We start from the raw sequence: 19,466 nt of genomic DNA on the forward strand, positions 1-19,466 counted from the left end.
CATTTAAAAAATGGCAAACTAGATGCACATTTACTTAGATTTCAATCAGGAAAGGCTGTTTTAGAAGCTCGCTTATGAGAAATGTTAACAGTTGCTTATTGCTTTGGATTAAAAATAGCTAATAGTTATCCCTTGGCTTTTGGGCTTTTATAGCAGGAAGCTCTGGATTGATGGAGATTGAGATTTTTTTAAAATGTTTTATTTTTTATTTTTTTTTCTAATTTCCATTGACATCCTGTGTGGTAATGAAGCCCCAAAGAAAAATATGTTTATAGGTCTCAAAATAGTTACCCTGCAGCTACCAGCTATAGGCTTATTTAGGAAAGATAACACCCACCCCTCCCTTCCATCACCCTGAGTGGTGGAAGAAAACCACCCCCGGGGCTATGAAGTGCTCAGTGTGGCCCATGGGGGTTTTGTGGGGGTGAATCCATTCTTTTTTTGTATCTTTCCCACCTCCAAGCCCCCTGCATGCTCGTTAATGGGGTCTCCCCATGTTCTCCTGTGGTAACTTTCTGAAGGGATAGTTGGTAGTGCCTTTGTTATGATCTTGGTCAAGAGCTGTCACCTAGAATGCCGTATCTGTTTTTTCTTAGATGTGCTGTTTTCCTTCCTATTCCTTCCCCGCACACTTCTTTGTGCTCTCTGTTTGAAGTTTCCAGTTATCTTTCTCTCTTGCACTGTGTTGCAAGACTTCCTGATGAGAAGTAGAAGAGCTTTTTGTTTTGTTTGAGGGCTACAGAGCACTCACAGTGGCTTGGATACCAGTCTGGGTGGTCAGTGTGTACACATATCGATTGTTAGTTCAAGCTGACTTCTGCCAAGTCTATTTTAAGCTCAGCCAGATATCTCTGTTGTGTCAGTCTGCTTCCCAGTCCTACTCGGGACTCTCAGGTCTTCTAGTTCTTCAGAATTCCAAACCTGTTTCATGGCTGATGGTAGCATCATGGGTTCTGACAATGGAGATGCTTGTTTATAAACGGTAGCTGATTACTGGTGAACAAGAGAACATCAGCCGAGTGCTTGAACACAAACCATCTAGAAAAAGACAGCAGTTCAGTGACAGTGCAAACAAATTCAGCAGTGCAGATGCATGATATACTGACTGCCATTTCACTGGATTGTCTTACAAGGTCATAAATAGAAGACCACAGAAGGTGGTCTTTGGCATTGCTTGTAATATTTTTGCTTGAACTCTGCGTATGTTCATTATAGCCTTGAAGGTACTTCATATGAAATGGGAAGTTGAAAACTTCACTAGCACTGCAGGCATAGCCTAATGGCCTATGTATAAATCAAGTGAGACTTTACATGGTGTATTACCAAAGCCAGTCTGGAGTAGGGTTCTTCACTAACATTCTTTTCTATCTGTAGGTCTCAATTTCCTCTTCTCTCAATGTTTTTAATCAATTGCACAAGCTTACTTAACACAGGAGAGTTGCTTCCAACGGTTATTTGGATTTTTCCCACATTTTCAGCCTGGAAATGGATGCTCCACTTGCAAGTTTACCACTTACTCCCAGCCGGTGTAACAAAAGATGTTACATCTCTGCAAATTTAATCATTCCTGTCTCTTCATGGTATCATGGTGGTAATGCTGTAAGCACACAGTATTGTACCACCTTCTTGTTTTGTGCTGCTGCAAAATACTGCTGTTAGTTAAATATAACCTACTGGTATAAGACTGCTGATCACATGCGTTTATAGCACAACTCTTCATTTTCCTGCTTATGAAACTATGGAGTTTCTCTTTGCATAACATTAGCTGATGCATACTATGAAGAGGTATATATTTATCTTCTTAAGCCTTTCAAAAATTAATATGGAAAATGCATCATGTAAGGAAGGAAAAAAGCCTGGTGATAGCAATCTAAATGCTATTTAGTGTTTTCTAGTATGAGTGTCATAAACCAGAGCTGTCTGATCCAGATGCAGAACTAAATTTGGTCTGTCACGGTTAATAGAATTGCTGCTATTGCGGAGAAGCGTCTGTATCCATAGTACCAGTTCAGGTGAAAGATGTTATACAGGAGTTACTGGGCTTGGTGAATGTGTAATTTTTTACTGTTTCTGTTCTTCTAATGAAACTCTTACAAGTCCTTCAGTTTTAAAAAGAGCAGTCCAAGTTAAGGAAGTCTCAGAGGGCACCAGCATGATGTAGCAATGTCAGTCTCTGTACTGTGATACCACGCTTATGTGTGATGTTTGAATAAAGCAATGGTTGTGTTACTGGATGGATGCTCACGTATTGGCTTGCTTTAAAGAGGCCCTCAACTTTTAAGGTTTTTTTTGCATATGTGAAAATGAAATGTTCTTCACAAATTTCTCGGTCAAATACTGCAGTGACCACAACTCTCCCCTCCCCCTGCCCCCGCCCGCTTTTGAAGCAAATAACCCAGACTGATGGATATCATCTGTTTTAGCTGGATGATGCTGAAACACTCTTGATAGTCCAGCTGCACTGGAATTGTGGCTCCCTCCCCCAAGCCCGGTCCATCTATCAGCATCCAGACAAGCAAGCGTTGGTCTTTCTGGAATTCTGTCTGCATCTACTGATCACATAACGGACTTGGAGACATTTTGGATATATTTCTGAGAATATTTGTTCCCCTGGGCGTTTCATGGACTAACTGAAGGCATAAAATAGTTATTACTAAGATCATAATTGACCATAAATTGATTTCCAAAGTGGTATTTACTGCAGCTGGTTTTCCTGTCTCGGAAGATCATTTATGGCCATTTCCATTCCCCATCTCTCCCCCCACCCTGTCTCTCTCCTCCCCATGAAGATGCTGTTCATTTGCTAAGTTGAGAAGTGGATGATGGCCCATTCTGATGGGGGCTCTGTTCTAATTTATTATTGGCAGGAATTGGCATCCAGATGCTTTTACTATTGAAAATGAAGTGGAGGAACAGAGAGCTTTGAAACTTTATGAACTTGATGGAAATCAGGATTATATTTTCAGCAATGCAGAGTTCTTTTAGACTCTGGGAAATTTGTGGAGGGAAATGTTCTAGTTTGGACCTTGCTGTTTCCTTCATCTTGGATGATAGAATGGCTTTTTCTGAATTTTGGGGATTCCATTGCAAGCCTAATGATAGGTGCAAAGTAATGTAAAGGTTCTTACCTCACTTGAGGTACATTGCTATATTGATTTTCAAAACAGCATTGCAGCTGAAGATGCACTAAATGGCTTCAAAAAGTATTTAAGTTGAATGATGGTGGGCAGCATTTTGGTTTTTGTAGTTAAGCACTAAGAAAATATAAAAAGTATTTTAAACAATGAAGTAGAATTTCTTCATTTGTGTTTAAACTTTCACATATTCGCAGTGCACAACTCTTAGTACAGTTTAATAGTATGTTTTGTCTTCCTTGACTCGAATCAAATCTGGCGTTAACCTCCTGCAGAGAATTCCAGGACCTCTGACATTTTATTGTGACTCTTGATTAGCTCACCAGGGTTCCTGCTAAGAATTCTTCTTTCATTCATTTGATAAATTGAATTCCCTATTCACAGTGCCTTTAAATAGAATGGTATTTGGAAAACTTGAAGACAACAACTTGAATGTTCAATGAGCTCACCAAGCAAATGTAAAAATGCAGGAGGAGGAAATTACGGGTTTGTGTATTTTGAAGTCTTTTAGAAGAATAAATGTTTTACAAGAACAGAAGTCTCCATCTTCATATTACCCTTAAATTTATCTCCCTTCTGGTTTCTACAACAAGGAGTTCTGTTGATATCTGTTTTCCCTTTTTCATCTTATCTTGCCTTGTTACGTCAGGAGCTGTGCATCCACCTAAGTTAAGTCTGTGCCTGGGAGCACGGATAATCAGGTGGTTTACACTCATAGTGTAGAACACCAGCTCTCCACGGCAGCCTGTGTGCAGTGTAGAGAGCATCTTGTTCAGTGTACCCTAGACTAACTTACACACACCTTGTAGCTGCCTTACGCCATTTATGTTCTTTCATAGTGTACCCCCTTTCTGTTGCTGCTGCTAGCAGGGCTTGTGCTGTGGAGTATGTTCTGGGCTCTACAGTATGAAGGAATAGTGTCATTATTTTTTCTAATTCTAAATATTGTGTCACATCCTCTCCATGAGACCACTGTCCTTTTACTCCCCAATCCAGGTCTCTCTCCATGAGCCTCCTGGAGTTGAGGTTTGCAGCAGCGTCCTGCACCTCCCCTGGTGCATTCTGAGTGACACCCAGGGATCTCTGCAAGGAGATGGCAGAGGCCCCTTCCCTCTATGGGGTACCTTAGTGAGAGTAAGGGAAGTGCAGATGCATTTTTCTGTGTCCGTGGCAGGAGCTCTGCCTAGACAAGAATTATTTCCTCCACACCTCACCTTCAAGGGCCTTTTTAATCCCACTGGAGCAACTGCTGTAAGCTACTGCCTTTTGTTGAAGATGCGTTGGCCACCACCCTTTTCCCCAAAATAAGTATCACAAACCTCAGCTTCATAAGCATATTTGTCTTCAGCACATATGTTGTTGCCTACTTTTTTTGATCCTGTAGGTTGTGTCTTCTACCTTGACCTGTGTGACAGTACCAGCCTGGCTTTCAGCTCCTGCAGTGAGTTGAATGTGCTTTCACCTGCTGATAGCAAAGGAACTGGGCTCAGAAAAAGTTGAGTACTGGTATGTGACTGTGATGGAAGAGCGGGAAAGAAGGAGTAGGGTGTTGGAAATCCCTGTGGGCAAAATGGTACATGATTTTAGTTATGCAAGCTTGGTTTTTTGGGTTTTTTTGTTTTTAACAAAGAAGCATGAAGGGTTAGTGGTGGTTGCCTGAAGGGTGTGAGGGTGTACTGCACAGCAGCAGTGTTCCTGTTGTCTGGCTTGCAGCACATGTTGTCCATCCTGTCCTGTTGCTGTGGAGCAGGTGACCTGCTGACCATCTCCTCCAGCCTCCTCTGTCCCGGGAAGTGCTCAGCTGTGCTGTGTGGAAAAACATCCTGTGGAGCTATGGCTCCTGCTCCTATTTCCTGGCCACCTCCTTTGCAGTATCTCTGTGCAGTGCCTCAGGAAGCAGTGCTCCTCTGACATGTTCTTCAAGTCCAGTTAATCAGTTTCAGCCAGAAACTTGTCTGTATGTTGCTTCTGCTTCTAGGTCAGTTCACCAGTGATACTTGGTTGAACAGTTTCACTGGGTGCTGAGGCGCTGGCACAGGGTGCCCAGAGAAGTTGTGGGAGCCCCATCCCTGGCAGTGTTCAAGGCCAGGTTGGACACAGGGGCTTGGAGCAGCCTGCTCTTGAGAAAGATGGCCCTGCCTGTGGCAGGGGATTGGATCTGGATGATCTCTAAGGCCCCTTTCAACCCAAACCAGTCTAATTCTGTATTTCTGTAATTCATCAGTGTGGAGCTTTGCCTCTGTTCGCACACGGCTCTTGTCATCTGAAGTATTTGCAGAAACCAAAATAGCAAACATAGTTTCTGGAGAGAGACCAACGTGCTGTGCTCTTGCTCAGCTGCTGGATTCTAAAGCTGTTTTCCTTTGTGTATTATGTCGCAGGAAGACTGGGGAAGGGCTCTGGACCAGATGCTAGATCAGCTGCTGGCAAATTTCGTCAGGCCTGGGAGGGAGGCAGTGCTGTGAAAGTAAACCAGTTATCTGAACTGTTTATGGTGTGTAGCTTAAATTTCCCAGAGAGCAGTAGGTCCATGTTTGCTGAGGGAGGAGAGATGCTGTTCATAGCATATTTCTTGCTGCTGCTAGCCTGCTTTGAGTGGTGAATGTAATGCAAGCTGGAGGTTTTGGGGAGTGTTTGTTGTACTTGGTCCTTGCATAGCCTGAGCGGTGCATGTGATGGGATACTTGAGGTCTGCTGAGGTGTTGTTGGCAGACTGAGGGAGCAAATTCCGATACAGTTCATGCCTGAAATGTTTACAAGATCGAGGTTTTGTGTAGTGTTCTAGACCATGCCCACATTTCCCTACTAACTACGTAATTTGTTCCAGAGTGGAGTTTGTATATATGTTAATCAGACTGTGCTATGGAGAGCAGCACGTTCACAGAAGTGGTGTACCTGTGTGACAGCAGCTTCATTCGCTGTAGTATCATCTACACTAGTGTGTTAATTTAGATTGGGAGTTTCATGTTTAAGGAAACCTTCTGATTGTCCTTGCGTGCCGTGCTTTGATATCATGGTGTGGTCTTGCAGTGCAAATATTGGTTTCCTTTTAAATAGAACTTCCTGTGTGATTTGCTCCAAGGTTGCAGTTAATGCTTTCCTGCTGCAGGTGAGCATTTGGTGCGTGGGAGCAGACTGGGCCTTTTCTCAATTAATAAAGTCACTTGTAATGGGGATCATGTGGCTCCCAAGTCCTCTGCACACACAGTTTTGCTCTGCAAATCCACTCCTATTGGTCTGCACTACTTACTAACGAAGGTGTAACATATGTCTCCTGAAAGATTCCCATTTGCACGTTAGTATGGTCTTGCTCTTTGATAATGATCCAGGAGAATTTCAAAAAAAGGAAGTCTGTAGATGAAAAACAAAACCCCCAAACCCTACACGATTCACTGGGACTCGGGCAGTGCTTGGATATGGTCTCATCAAACTTCTGCTGTCTCACCACCTACAGTTGATCTGCGTCTTTAGTTTATAGAGGCTTTTTCTTTCAGGTTTTTCCTTGCTTCTAGTGACTGGTAATCATAGAATAGTTAGGGTTGGAAAGGACCTTAAGATCATCTAGTTCCAACCCCCCTGCCATGGGCAGGAACACCTCACACTAAACCATGCCACCCAAGGCCTCATCCAACCTGGCCTTGAACACCGCCAAGGATGGAGCACTCACAACCTCCTTGGGCAACCCATTCCAGTGCCTCACCACCCTTACAGTAAAGAATTTCTTCCTTATATCCAATCTAAACTTTCCCTGTTTAAGTTTGAACCCGTTACCCCTTGTCCTGTCACTACAGTCCCTGATGAAGAGTCCCTCCCCAGCATCCTTGTAGGCCCCCTTCAGATACTGGAAGGCTGCTCTGAGGTCTCCAAGCAGCCTTCTCTTCTCCAGGCTGAACAGCCCCAACTTTCTCAGCCTGTCTTCATATGGGAGGTGCTCCAGTCCCCTGATCATCCTCATGGCCCTCCTCTGGACTTGTTCCAACAGTTCCATGTCCTTTTTATGTTATATGTAATCAACTAGTAGGAGCTAAAACCAGGTCACCGTGCTTTTAAAAAATGTCCTGAATGATAATAACTACCTTGTCTGCTTTATTTTTGTTCTAATTTAATTCACTTCAGTGGTTGGTTACCTTGTGTGTACATGAAGTAAGGTCACAAGTCAACACTGGGCGAATTGAAAACTTCCAGTTAGAGCCTGCGTCCTGCAGAACAACAGCAGCTGGCACTTCCCTCAAGGTCCTGCCAGTATTTTATTACTCTTCAACCAGTAATCCAACAGGACATGTTAGAAACCCCGCGTACAGCTGCTGGAGATGCAGCCTTGAGACAAGGTGTGTAATGCAGATGCTCTTTTTTCTTCTGATCATGGGATTTCTGTTTACAGATTGGAAGAGCAGGATTATTAATTCAGTCTCTTGGGCAACTTGAAATCACCCTGTAATTTCAGTGAGATGCTTTACTTGAATATGTTGCTTTTCACACCCTGTTCTCAACTAATGCTGTAGTGTTCTTGGGTGTCTTTAAACAGCAGCTTCGTTCTGCTCCTGCACAAATTACAGCTCTGAATGAAGTTGTCTGTGCATGTCTTGCACCTCAGTCAAGCGTGCTGTGGTTTAAAGAAAGCCTGGAAGGGAGTACAGAGGGATCAAGTCTAATCCCTCACAATTACAGGCTGAGGTGGAGAAGGGTCCACAGAGCATCGTAGGCCTGAAGGTATCTACCAGTACTCTAACAAATCAGATAAATGCAAACACACAAAGAAGATTTGGAGCCAAAACTATTGTGCAGTAAGAGGAAACATGGGAGCGTTAGTGCTCTGTTTCCATGCAGGAACTTATGTGGAATTTCTACGTGACCTCAGAAATCAGACTGCTGGGCCTGCTAGGAGATCAGATTTGTCTTAAGTGCTTCAAGGTAAGTTGACCACATACTGGGAGCATCAAAAAAGTAGGCCCACAGCTGTTAGCAGTGGGGGATATTTTGATGTTTCAGAGGAAGGGAAGGAATCCCCTGTCAAAGCAAATGATGTATTAATGAGTGACAAGTGCGGGACAGGGCACAATTTGACAGTGAGGAACTCTAACACAAGAGATTAATAAATTATAAATTGAGGTCAAACAAAACTACTTCCTAAGCTCCATTTATGATTCCCTGTAGGAACAGATTGTGCACCCAAACCTGAAAATTACTGGGTTTAGTTTCAAGGTGATTGATCACACCTATACATATAACTTATCCGTACACTTATCCTGTCCACAGTGGTGTGACTGCGGGCTTTCCCCCCCATTAATTCCCTTGGAAGGGTATTACAAGATTTTACATTGTGAACGGGATAGAGGACTCCTGTTTCCAGTCTGATGGTCTCTGTCAAGGAGTTGGTGTGGTCTTGTATCAGTGTTACTTCATAAAGAGCTTTCCTTTCTTTAGGTTTTTCCTCTTCTCTCCTCCAAATGTGTATTTATAAAGACTTGGTGTGTCTTTATTGTGTGGGGTGGTTTGGTTTGGGTGGTTTTTAAATGCTACAGTGTGGAAGATTATCTTTTTATGCCTAATCCAAATCTTCTTTGTGCAATTTAAATTCAGTGCTACTTAACACAGCTAAAGTAGAAGGATTTTACTCCATTCTTCTCTTATCTCTGTCTTTAACACCTACTTGAATGAAGGGGTTGCAGCCTCTTTAGATTTTTTTGCCAAGGCCCCTGCCTTTTTGATCTCTGATCCTTCTTGTTGCTGTTTTCTGGTCTCTCTTCAGTTGCTGTTTCTCTTTTGTTGTAGACAGTCCCAAACTGGACACACGACAGCAGCTGATGAATCTCTGACCATATGTGACATTGTTGCTTTGCCTTTGGATTGAAAGCTGCTGAAACATCTCATTTTTATCTCCCTAAAGCTGGTGTTTAGCCAGTTGTTCTCTATACTGTATTCATACATATGATTATGAAGCCAGCAAAGTACTTAATAGGAATGTTGGACATGTGGCATACTGCAACAAAAATCCATTGGTTTTCTGCCTTGTTGGAAAGGGAGGTGCTGGCGTGGCTTGTTTTGTGGGTATTTTACTGTAGTTTTGCTTAGCTTGTGTTCCCTACCATGTTCTTGGTACAAAACCCAACAAAAATGCCCTTGTTCTTAACAAAACTTTGCATTTTGCTTGAAAAATCAGCCAGTTGCTTCTCTTATTTCCCATTAGTCCTTATAACAACAACCGGGAACCATGGTATAAGGAAAAAACCCTGGGCTTTGTTCTCCCCCACAGATCTTGTGTGGAGATTCAGCTGTTACTAGTGTTTTTATCCCTTCCCCTTTGAAGTTACATGCACAGTCGTAGCCATTTGCTAGTCTTCCAGAGTGCCATCCATCTTCTGCTGATTCTTTAAGGTAATCTGGGATGATTTAGACACAGTTGGTCTTATGGTAAATTATATCAGGCCCAGCCAGCAGAGAAACATCAGATTTCTCCAGAGCCTTTGTAAGCTGTTCCTACTTTTGCTGGCCTGGTTTCCTGTTGGGAGTGGTAGCAGATTATTTAGTTCCATCTCCTTTTTTTCCTTGCCAGTTTGTGGATTTTTTCCTGAGAAGTTTGATCCATTCTTTCTTCTCAAATCTGGGGGAAGAAGGACTTAGAAACACATCTTGAGATTCTTGCTTGCAATTGTATCCAGCCCTTTTGCGTGAGGAAACCAGAATGACAGAAGTCAGAGATCCTGGAGCAGGTTGGTTGGTGGCTCCTTGCTGTCCTGCTACCAGTGTGGGTGAAGCCTCCCTACACAGGGAAGAGCCCTATGAAATCCCTCTGTGAAGCTGTCATCATCTGCCGGCTCAGCACCAGTTCAGATGGTTGTTGGCCATCTGTTCCTAGCTGACCTCTTTAGGGAAGGCTAAAGCAGAAAGAGCAGTACTATTGCTTTACCCCTCATAGGGTCATCTGTCAATAGTCCTGCTTTCCTACAAAGTATCAAAGCTAATGCTTCCCTTTGCTCATTAATGAAGCACTAAAAGGTTGATTTATTGTTACTTTTTATGTGCGCAATGCTAATACATTGCTGGCCTTCCTCATTTTCATCCCCATGTGTTTCTGCTGGGGTTGTTTCATATTCTTTCTTATTTGAGCTAGTTTTATGTGCTGCTCTTCTCTTTTGAGGCGATTGGAGAGCTTGCAGTTACGGACCAGCTTGACTCTTCTTGATTAATGACTGAGCCTCTATCAAGGGAAAAAAGCTGCGCTTTTAAAGTCACACCAGCTCCGTGCCTTCACCAGTATTTACCCTAGAAAGGCCACAGGGAGCTGGGTTGGATAAAGATGAAGCAGGAAGCAAAATTAGCGTGAAGCAGGTGTGGAGTTTTAGTTTCCCTGTTCTAGTTGTCCTGAAAACAGAGACTGCTGATGATCCAGTGACCTCTTGCTTTATGTAGGATTCCTGCTTTACATTAAGGTGTCGCATTGTCATTTAGATTCCTGCTGATTTTCACAGCTGTCAGTTTTTCCAGCGTAAAGCAGGATGTGAACTTAAGGTGCAAGAGAGGCATTCCATAATTAAGCTATGGGAGCTGTTACCTCATTGGGCTAAACCAGGCAAAGGCAGCTGTAGGCCAAGGTCAGAATTATGTTTTGAAGAGGTATTCCAGACACTTTTCCTATGTAAATAAATGTATCTTCAATATCTTAAATTTATACAAACAGAACTCATTAGGGTTAGATTTGGAGCTGTGTCACATGGAGGGACAAGAGAAACAGGTCTCTGTCTAGTCCTTGGCCATTGCAGGAACTACTGGACACTAAAACACTGCATGGGTAATAAATAACCTTGCATGGAATAACACAAATAGTGTCTACTTTAAGAAAACGATATTCCCAAAAGGTGTATTCCAGAATCCTGTTAGAATGTCATATGAGTGCTAATTCAGAATGCCAGCTGTGGCTTCAGATGTGAAAGCAATCCAGTGTCTTGTAGCAGCTAGAAAACTGAAGTTCTCTCTTTACCTTAAAAGGTAAAATCAGCATAGATTTGTTAATTTGATAGTTTTTAAAGGGATTATTAAGACTTTCTGCAACAGGCATTGCCAGGACACAGCCATAGTTGTGTCAGGCTGTCTGACCGTGACCTGCATTTCATTTTGGCTTGCTTTGCTATTCAGAGAGAGTTCTTAAGCGTGGGTCCTTCAAAGCTAACCTTGGTTTAGGTTTGATTTAATAAGCTAATTGCAATCTATAAAAGGAACACTTGATGCTATAGTAGAGCTCTTTGCTCTCTGCTCATCCCCCGTGATTCTGATACATCAGATCTATATATACATGAAAAAAGCAAACTCCTACAAATATATTCTAAGACACTTCTGATTTAAATCATACGAACTTTGTATTCATAATTTTTTTTAGCATATTTCCTGTAATAAAGATTAAATTGTCACTCAGGAAGTAAAACTGCGATACATTCCTTTGACAATGTAATCAAACTTTATGTGGCAATGTTTTTATTGTTTTCCTTCGGTTTTGCTCTTGGATGACTGGTTTCTGCCTAGAAGCGACAGTGAGAGTTGCCATCTGAGAGGCCACTTGGAGCTTTATTTCTATTTTAAGCATATTTAAAGCATATGTGTTCAGAAGTGTCATTATGTAAATCAGGTTTGATAATGGAACTCCATTAAAAATTACAGTATCATTTTCTGAGGTAATCTGAGGTGAATTTAATCTGAGGAATGAAAGAAAACCCCTAAACAAACCCAAACAGGTCTTCTCTAGGAGTGGCACTTCTACCTCTTATGTTGTAATTGATATGATAATAAAATACATTGTATTTTTAATGGAGCAAAAGGTTTGCTCTTGTTTGATTTGGAAAATCCTCTAACATGGTGTATTACCTGTGTAAGGGAGGGAATAACATAGCATTGCGTGGGAAACAGCAAAACAGAACCACCTTTAGAGGACAAAGAGGCTGGAAATAGAGCAGTTGATAGTTGAGTCCAGGGTAAGTGATGAGAGTTTAGCAGGGATGGAAGGTGATCGCCAACACTGGACATAACTTTAAGATTCAGCTGGACAGGGTGCTGGGCCATCTAGTCTGGATCATGCTTGTATGAGGAAAGGTTGGACCAGATGATCCTTGAGGTCTCTTCAAACCTGGGATTCTGTGAGTCCATGAGAGGAACTTGGGGGTGTGTGTGTGTGGGAAGCTTAATCAGAAAGTTGGGAATTAGCTACTTTAATAGCTTAAAAAACCTGCACATTAAGCAAAGCACTGATGGTGGTTTTTTGTTTTAAATACTGCACGGACTATTGAATGGGATTTAAATGCCATTGTGGTGGTCTGGAATTGCTGTAATGTCACAGGTTTTCTTAAGTACTAGGAATGGAAAACCAGAAAGTTCCTCGTTTCATTCACCTGCTTTAAAAACACAAAAAAGGCTGGAACTTCCCTTGGCAATAGCATGAGAGTTTGGGAGAGTTCCCTTGAAGACGTGGGCTTTGTAGAGTCTGTGACTTGGGTAGGGAGCACTGGAAATGAAGGGGCTGGATGTTGTTACTTTGTAGTGACTGAAATCCTGGGGACTTCTGTTCTCCTCTGGAGTGAACAGGACTAAAGGCAGATCTGTTATGGTTTCAACTCCGTTTCTTGTGTTGAAGTCAGTCATCACTTTTTGCAAAGTCCTAGAACAAGCCTTTTAAAAGTGCAACTTCAAGTACCCTTTCCTGAAGTGCAGTGTTAAGTATGTGATGCTAATACCCACCTGCAGCTCTTCAGAGCCAGTGTTTCTCAAACATTGATTTACAGCACAGTATTTGAAAGGTGGCCCTTTGAAGTTGGCACACAGTTGAGCAGTCATGCAGGTGATGAATTTTTGCTCATGACAGAAAGTGATGTAGCATTCAAAATACAAATACCTGATGCCACTTCCCATGTCCTGACCTCCAGTTGTGCGCCAAGCACTTCCAGATGTGCCTGACCTCCAGCTGCTGTTCCAGGCTCTGGGGCCTGCTGTATCTGTCACTTCTATAAATAGTTTGAGTGCTGTCAGGTGTCTAAAAGGAAAGGAACCCCTGTGTTTAGACCTCTGGGCTGCTCAGTGCGATGTTTGTTGTCTGGGGTAGCACAAGGGAAGGGAAGCTGCTTTGGGTTTAGTCTGGAGCGCGGTGCAGCATCTCTGCAAGCAATAAAGCATTTGCAGTGGCCAAACACAGTATTTTCAGGCAAGTGAAAATGCTAAAAACTAAACCACCCTTCAACAGCCAAAAAATCTCAAAAAATGGACTACAGTGTTCCTTTTTTTATTCCTTTTCTTTTTATAAAAAGGGAAACTATGTAATAATGTGCAAACATATTAAAGGGAAATAAAGGCACAGTTAAAAGGGAAAATGTGACGGGGAATGTTTGAGGACATGATGTGCAAAATCTGTTTCTCCTTTAGATAAAGAACTCCCAGCCCCTGCAGACCTGTTCTAAGTCTGTAATTATATAACTACCAAGATCTTCTTTACCCACCCCCCAACCAAAAATAAACGAGGACTGTGTGCTTTGGCAAGTTACAAGTAATAAGAAGTTAGGCTACAAGTGGTCTCAAGTAACTGGGAGACATCAAATCTAATAATAGTAATGGTCGTGGTTTTAGCCCATCAGAAATGGAGTTTTCTCAGAAGATCTGTAAGGCTGATAAATGGTCAGGACCTGAAGAGCTGTCAAGGAAGATGAAATGGTTGTAGAGAAGTCAATTAATTACTTGCATTGGTATTTATTTGAAAGGATGTTGGGGAGGGTCATTGTTACAACCATTTATTATGGTGATGGACAAAGAAAGCAAGGATGGTGAGGTTTCCTATAGATCTTGATTTGGGATAACTTAGGTTAAATTTTAACCAAGATGCTACTGTAACAGTTGTGTTTTGTATTCCTGCAAATTTTTCAGGTAGAATTTATAGGATTAGCACAAAATATGATGACTTAAATTCACCTGGGCTTGAGTTTACAACTTCCTGAGAACAAAACTAATGCATATGAGAAACGAATACAGGGTGTGTTTTATCAGAGTAAGAAAAATAGTTGGGAAGTCCTGAATTCACTCATGATCTTTAAGGTACATTGTGAATTGTAGCTGTTGAGAAGCAGCAGAACTTGGATTAACCACCTGGGTTACTTCTCTGTTTTTCAGTTTGAAACTTTCTTTCCCTAGAATGTGCTACTATTAAGTAGCACTTTTGAGTGATTGTGGAAAGAGGTTCCAAATTGATTCTTTATGAATTTTCATTGATTACTATTTTGTCACTGGTTTCGATTTTCGATCAGCTTTTTTCAATGCTTTTATTACAGCAGCCTTTTTTAGACATGAGATGAAGAAAGTTAGCAATGTAAGTATGAATTATTAACCTTCCTAGATAAACTTTTATCTTACTGAAAAGTCCTTCCCAACCTTTATTCTTATCAGGGAGAAAGAACAAGAAACAAAAGAAGAGGAACATTTGATGGAAGAAAAGAAAAAGAAAAAGCAGGAAGAAAAGAAAAAGAAGGAAGGTGCTCAGAAAAAGGTTTGTTTTAAATTAAATATTCACTTTTATGTGTAACATAGAGACACTGACCCTGCAGTCTTGACTAATTCTGACAGAGGTGGCCAGTCCTGTTGACTTTGAGTGAGGCTGGGCTCAGAAAATTCCTGCAAGAGCAGTTGTGGCAGTTTATTAGCACTCCGAAGCTCTTACCATCTCCTGATGTTACCGCTCCCACCACTGTCTCACATGAACATTCGTCTTCCATGGCAATGCAAAGTCAGCTGGTACTGAACTGGCTCAGGATTCTGAGGCTGTTGCACATTTTCTGTGGTGTGCATTCTCCTGCCTCATTTTCTGGATTACACAGTTCTAATCTTAAGTAGCCCTTAGGAGGTGGGCAGGAATTGATCACTGGCTTTTCCAGTATAAAATTTATTTGACATCAACGAAGTGGCTGGATTCCAAACAGGAAAAAAGAAAAAAAAAAAGAGATGAGTCTTCATAAAAATGTGCACTTAATCTGTGTAGACAAATAGTTTGTATGGATTCAAAGGGATACTGCACAAAGTCATGAAGTTAATTCTTCTGAGTGTTAAAAAGCTCATGACTGAACTGTTTGGTTTAAGAAGCTTCTGAAGTGGCAGAAGGCTGGGTGGATAGATGGGGCACTGCCAGACTGCTCACCAGGTTTTGTACTGCCTCTTTGGCATCAGTTTTCCTTGCATTCCTATAACCTGGATTTAAACTAGCATTTTCCAGTCCTTCATTGAAGCTGATGCCTCAATTTATGCAAGCAGTTTCTGCAGAAAGTTAGGCCTGAAGCCCTATAATTGTTAGGTATCATTTTGAATATAGACAAGTAGTTGATTTGTTTTCTTCTTTTCTTTTTTCAGGCTGCTGAACAAAAAACCAAAGGTAAAGTCACATTTATTCTTTGTGAACCCTGTGATATTTCTGTAAGTTTGTTTAAAAGCTGTGCTTATGCTTTTTATTCTTTGTGTCATTTTAAGGGGGAGAGTGTATCTTACTAGGATAGTTTTGTTCTTGAAGTTTTGTTGGAGGAGCTGGGTGTATGTTGGGATTCTCAGCGTAAGCTTTTTCTTTGCTTATCTTGCTGGGTATCATGTGGCACACTTTTGACAGGAACATACGGATTAAATTCCTGTGAAACATAACACAATGTGTGTCATCTCTTGTGTCATGTTGAGACAGATGTAGTTTTCCATTTAGTTGCTACTAGTTATTTATCTATTTCAAAATCAACTAATTGCCACCCAGAAGGGTAAATCTTTCCTCTGGCATTCAGGATTCAACCCAATTTAGTGAGTAAACTCAATTCATTGAACCTGTGAGAAAGCTATTTTCACAACTGCCTTTTTTTCCCTTCTGTGTGGATTTTCTGTTTGGTAAGTGAATTAAACTGGTTTGCAGCACGGCCCAGGAAGCAGCAGAAACACAAGACATGTTCCTCTCTAAGGCAGTGAACTCTGAAGTGCCATAAGAGAAGTGTTACTGAAGCTATGGCCTTAAAAAAGGCAGGGAAAAGAGTTGAGGTGATGCCTCCTTCTGGCTTACAGATATTTTATCTAGTCTGTCCTTTGATTCACATGGCAGCGCACAAGACTCAGGGCTGTAGAACAGTTGTGAATGAGTTATTTATTGCTGGATTATTAGGTGACAGACAGGCAAGTAGAGCTTCCCAGATTCCCGAAGACTGGGAATTAGAGCAGAGCCAAGCGTAACATATGGGGTTGACAAAACAACTTATGTTTCAAACACTTCTTCTGTGTTCATAGAGCAGAAATTAAGTATTGCTTCAGTAATACTGAATTCAGAAAGATAAAGTTGTAACTGTGCGATGAAGAAACTGTAACAAGTAATTTATTGGAACTCTGTACTTTCTAAACTTTTCTTACATAGAAAGTGTGAAATGAGAAAATTTGACTCTGAATTTTGTTTCATCTGCCCTGTGAGATCTCATGTAGTTTGTAACAGTAAATTTTGCTTTCAGAAGAAACAACCCCTCAAAATCTGAAGTACATGAAGAAATTTGGAATTTAGATGCATTAGAGCAATTTCTATCTAAGTGGAATATTTGGTTCCCCAGTAGTACATATTTTGTTCTCTCTGTAGGCTTGTTTCTGTGTGAAAAGGTTTCACTGTTCTATGAAATTCATTTTCATGTGTTAATACAGTGGCTCTTCCTTTCTGTTGACACTGAAACACACAGTGCCTTCTGCTCTCCCCTGTGGGATGTTATTATTTCTGGTTTTGTTGTGACAGCTTTGGTTTGCATTGCTTGAAAATGGCAAGTTAAAGTTTTTGAGAGTAGTGTGAGAGTAACTCCAGTTTTTCAGGTACACTTGAGAGTTTGCTTTTTGAAAGCTTGAATTTTTTTTGTCCATTGTCATTGTATTTAAGCATCCCATGCTACTGCTATAGAATAGAATTGGGAAGAAGATAATAGGAAATAAAGGTAGTTATGTTAAAGATTAAACAGTTCTGGCTTTTACTGTTTATCTATCAGAAGCAATAATTCACCTTTTTGTAGTTAGACTTCATTGAAAAGAGTTGGCCTGGCCTGTAGAGAAACTAAACCTCTCCTGTTCATGTGCAGTGCGGGGACAGTGATTATTTACAGTCGTGTGGATGAGCCTTCTTCTCATTTCCTTTGACAGGCAGCTATTACTTGCTGTGCAGGCTGGTCTGTGGGAATGTTTTATTTCCACTTCATTATACTGTTCTCTTCCATTTACCTTGAGGAGGGATGTACAGAAGCTTATGATAGGTAGCAGAAATGTCTTGAAATATAGAAATACTCAACAAGAGGAAGAAGTTGGCTGAATGTTTTTCATGGACTATCTGAAGATGACTATAAACTTCACTGCAGTACTGCACCAAGTATTCTATTTTTATTTTCAAGGTTGAGTGACAAATGCTACTAGAGCTAAAAGGCAACACAGGAATTATAATTGAATTTGGTTGATTTATTTCGTATCTAGGCAATTCATTCTGAAGACAGGTCAACACAGTAAAACTGAGACTACTGACCCTGGCAGGTACTGCCTGCCAATGGGCAGGATGTGCTAAAGCTTAAAACTGGGTTGGGGCTGAATATCCCTTTTGCAAAATAGCCCTATTGCCAGTTTTTGGTAGGTAGGATCTTTATAAATATGACTTAATGTAGCTGCTTGTGGTAACTCAGAAAAAGAAATTGCTTCTTTTTCTGTATGTGTCATTCACTTCTGCAGCTGGGTTGCTATAGCAATGGGAGATGCTTCAGGTCATACAGGAGAAAAATAAGTTATACAACTGGAGATGGGATATGGAAGGGTTTCAGCTGATGGGGGACAGTATGTTTGTACTGTTCCTTGTTTGCTCTTAGCAGTATTTTTGAAGGAGAAAGCACTCTCTTGGAGTAGCTAGGAATGGACAAACAGTGGGACATGATGGTAAGAAAGCTTAGCCCTTCCAGTTGGCTTCTGTACTTGAAACCTGCTCTGTGATCAAGGTGTTTTTTATTTTTTAATGACTATTAGGATTTAAATGTATTTCTGTAGCACAATGGGAAATGTGGATCTAGTGTCCTGTCTGACAATTAACTCCTATACTTTGTATGTGTAGTTACAATTGGTTGTAACATGATACGGGCTGTTGCATGTTCAGTTGGCTGAGGCCTCAGGAAAGAGAAACTGGTAAGGAGGAAAGAGGTTTCCTGTGGGTGTGTGTATGTGGTGTGTTGTCAGTTAAATATTGCTCTGAGGCCTCAGCCTGAGCTGAATGTTTTCATTTGTGATGTGAAGCACAAAACCCTTCCAAAATAAACAGGCATTTCCACCAATAGAGGAAAGGTATGTGGCCACTGCCGGAGGTACTGGTCCAGGGATAGGAAGTGCTCCCTTACACAGCTCTGGCCTCTATTTAAAACAATTTAAATGATTCTTTCTGTTTAAACAAGGATCTGTCTCTTTAAGTCTTCTCAACATAACAGCTTCTTCAGCTGCTGATTTTTTTGTCTGCAACATTGTTTGCTAGAGTATTTTTGTTAGGCTGAATCTTTTACAAATACCCTGTTGGCAACAATTCTAGGGAATGTGTGAAACGAAAAAGGATAGAAGAGCTGATAAGGAGCTGAAATGTTTCTCAATTACTTAAAAACAAATGAAAGTAGTCTTCCTATTCAGCTGGAGAGGAATGAGATGAGGTAGGAAATGAACACGATTTTATTGCGTGCTGCACTTGTACTTGCACGTTGCTGTTCTTTTATGGTAATTCTTTTGAGAACAGGACGATTGAGCACAACCTATTAGTGTTTATTTTAAATGTGTAAACTCTTGCCAGTTGATATGCACTTGATAAAGAAACTTTGTGTATAAAAGCTTTTGTAATGAAAACATTGAGCTGTAGCTATCAGAGTTTTGTACTGTATGGTAGATAGTCACTAGTTTGGTAAATGGCTGTTATTAATAACTACAGCCGGCTTTAAGAGCTATGCTTGTGATAAATACGATGAGGTCGGATATTTTGCTGCCTGCTTTTCCTCTAGCCATCCTGCTGCAAGATTAGTCCGCACGGTGGTGATCAGTTCCTGGGCTGCTTTACTCCCATCCCAGCTGGATTCTATGCACTTCGTGTAAAATAAATTTCAGGTGCTGGTAGAAAAGAGCTTAAACAATTTGTTACTCAAACAGTCCACCGTAGTACTTGGAAGGCAAAGTATCTGTCCTGTTCTCCAACATTACCTACAATGAAGGCAAGTGTTAAATGTGTAAACATAGAAGTAAAAAGAGTTAAGTACAGACCATTTTTAGTCTAAGATAGAAAAGATTTTGGTAACTATTTTATTAGAAATGCTAGTC

General features: G+C 41.1%; 1 protein-coding gene across 8 annotated transcripts in view; it reads left to right on the plus strand.

Moving 5' to 3' along the window:
• Nucleotides 1–19,466, plus strand: part of TNRC6C (trinucleotide repeat containing adaptor 6C) — a 105,677-nt gene that overhangs the window by 6,516 nt on the left and 79,695 nt on the right. For 7 of the 8 annotated variants that reach the window (XR_013957999.1, XM_080629373.1, XM_080629374.1 and 4 more), the window contains 2 exons: nt 14,547–14,646; nt 15,501–15,522. Coding sequence is in view for 7 of the 8 variants with exons in the window: in XM_080629373.1 (XP_080485499.1) it covers nt 14,584–14,646; nt 15,501–15,522 (85 nt within the window). In the remaining variant the exon portion in view is untranslated. Of the gene's footprint in view, nt 1–7,370; nt 7,463–14,546; nt 14,647–15,500; nt 15,523–19,466 lie in introns of those variants that run through there. The other variant, XM_080629371.1, reaches the window with a different exon arrangement.

The sequence above is a fragment of the Psittacula echo genome (assembly GCF_963264785.1).
Source record: "Psittacula echo genome assembly, chromosome: 14".
NCBI classification, from domain to species: domain Eukaryota; kingdom Metazoa; phylum Chordata; class Aves; order Psittaciformes; family Psittacidae; genus Psittacula; species Psittacula echo.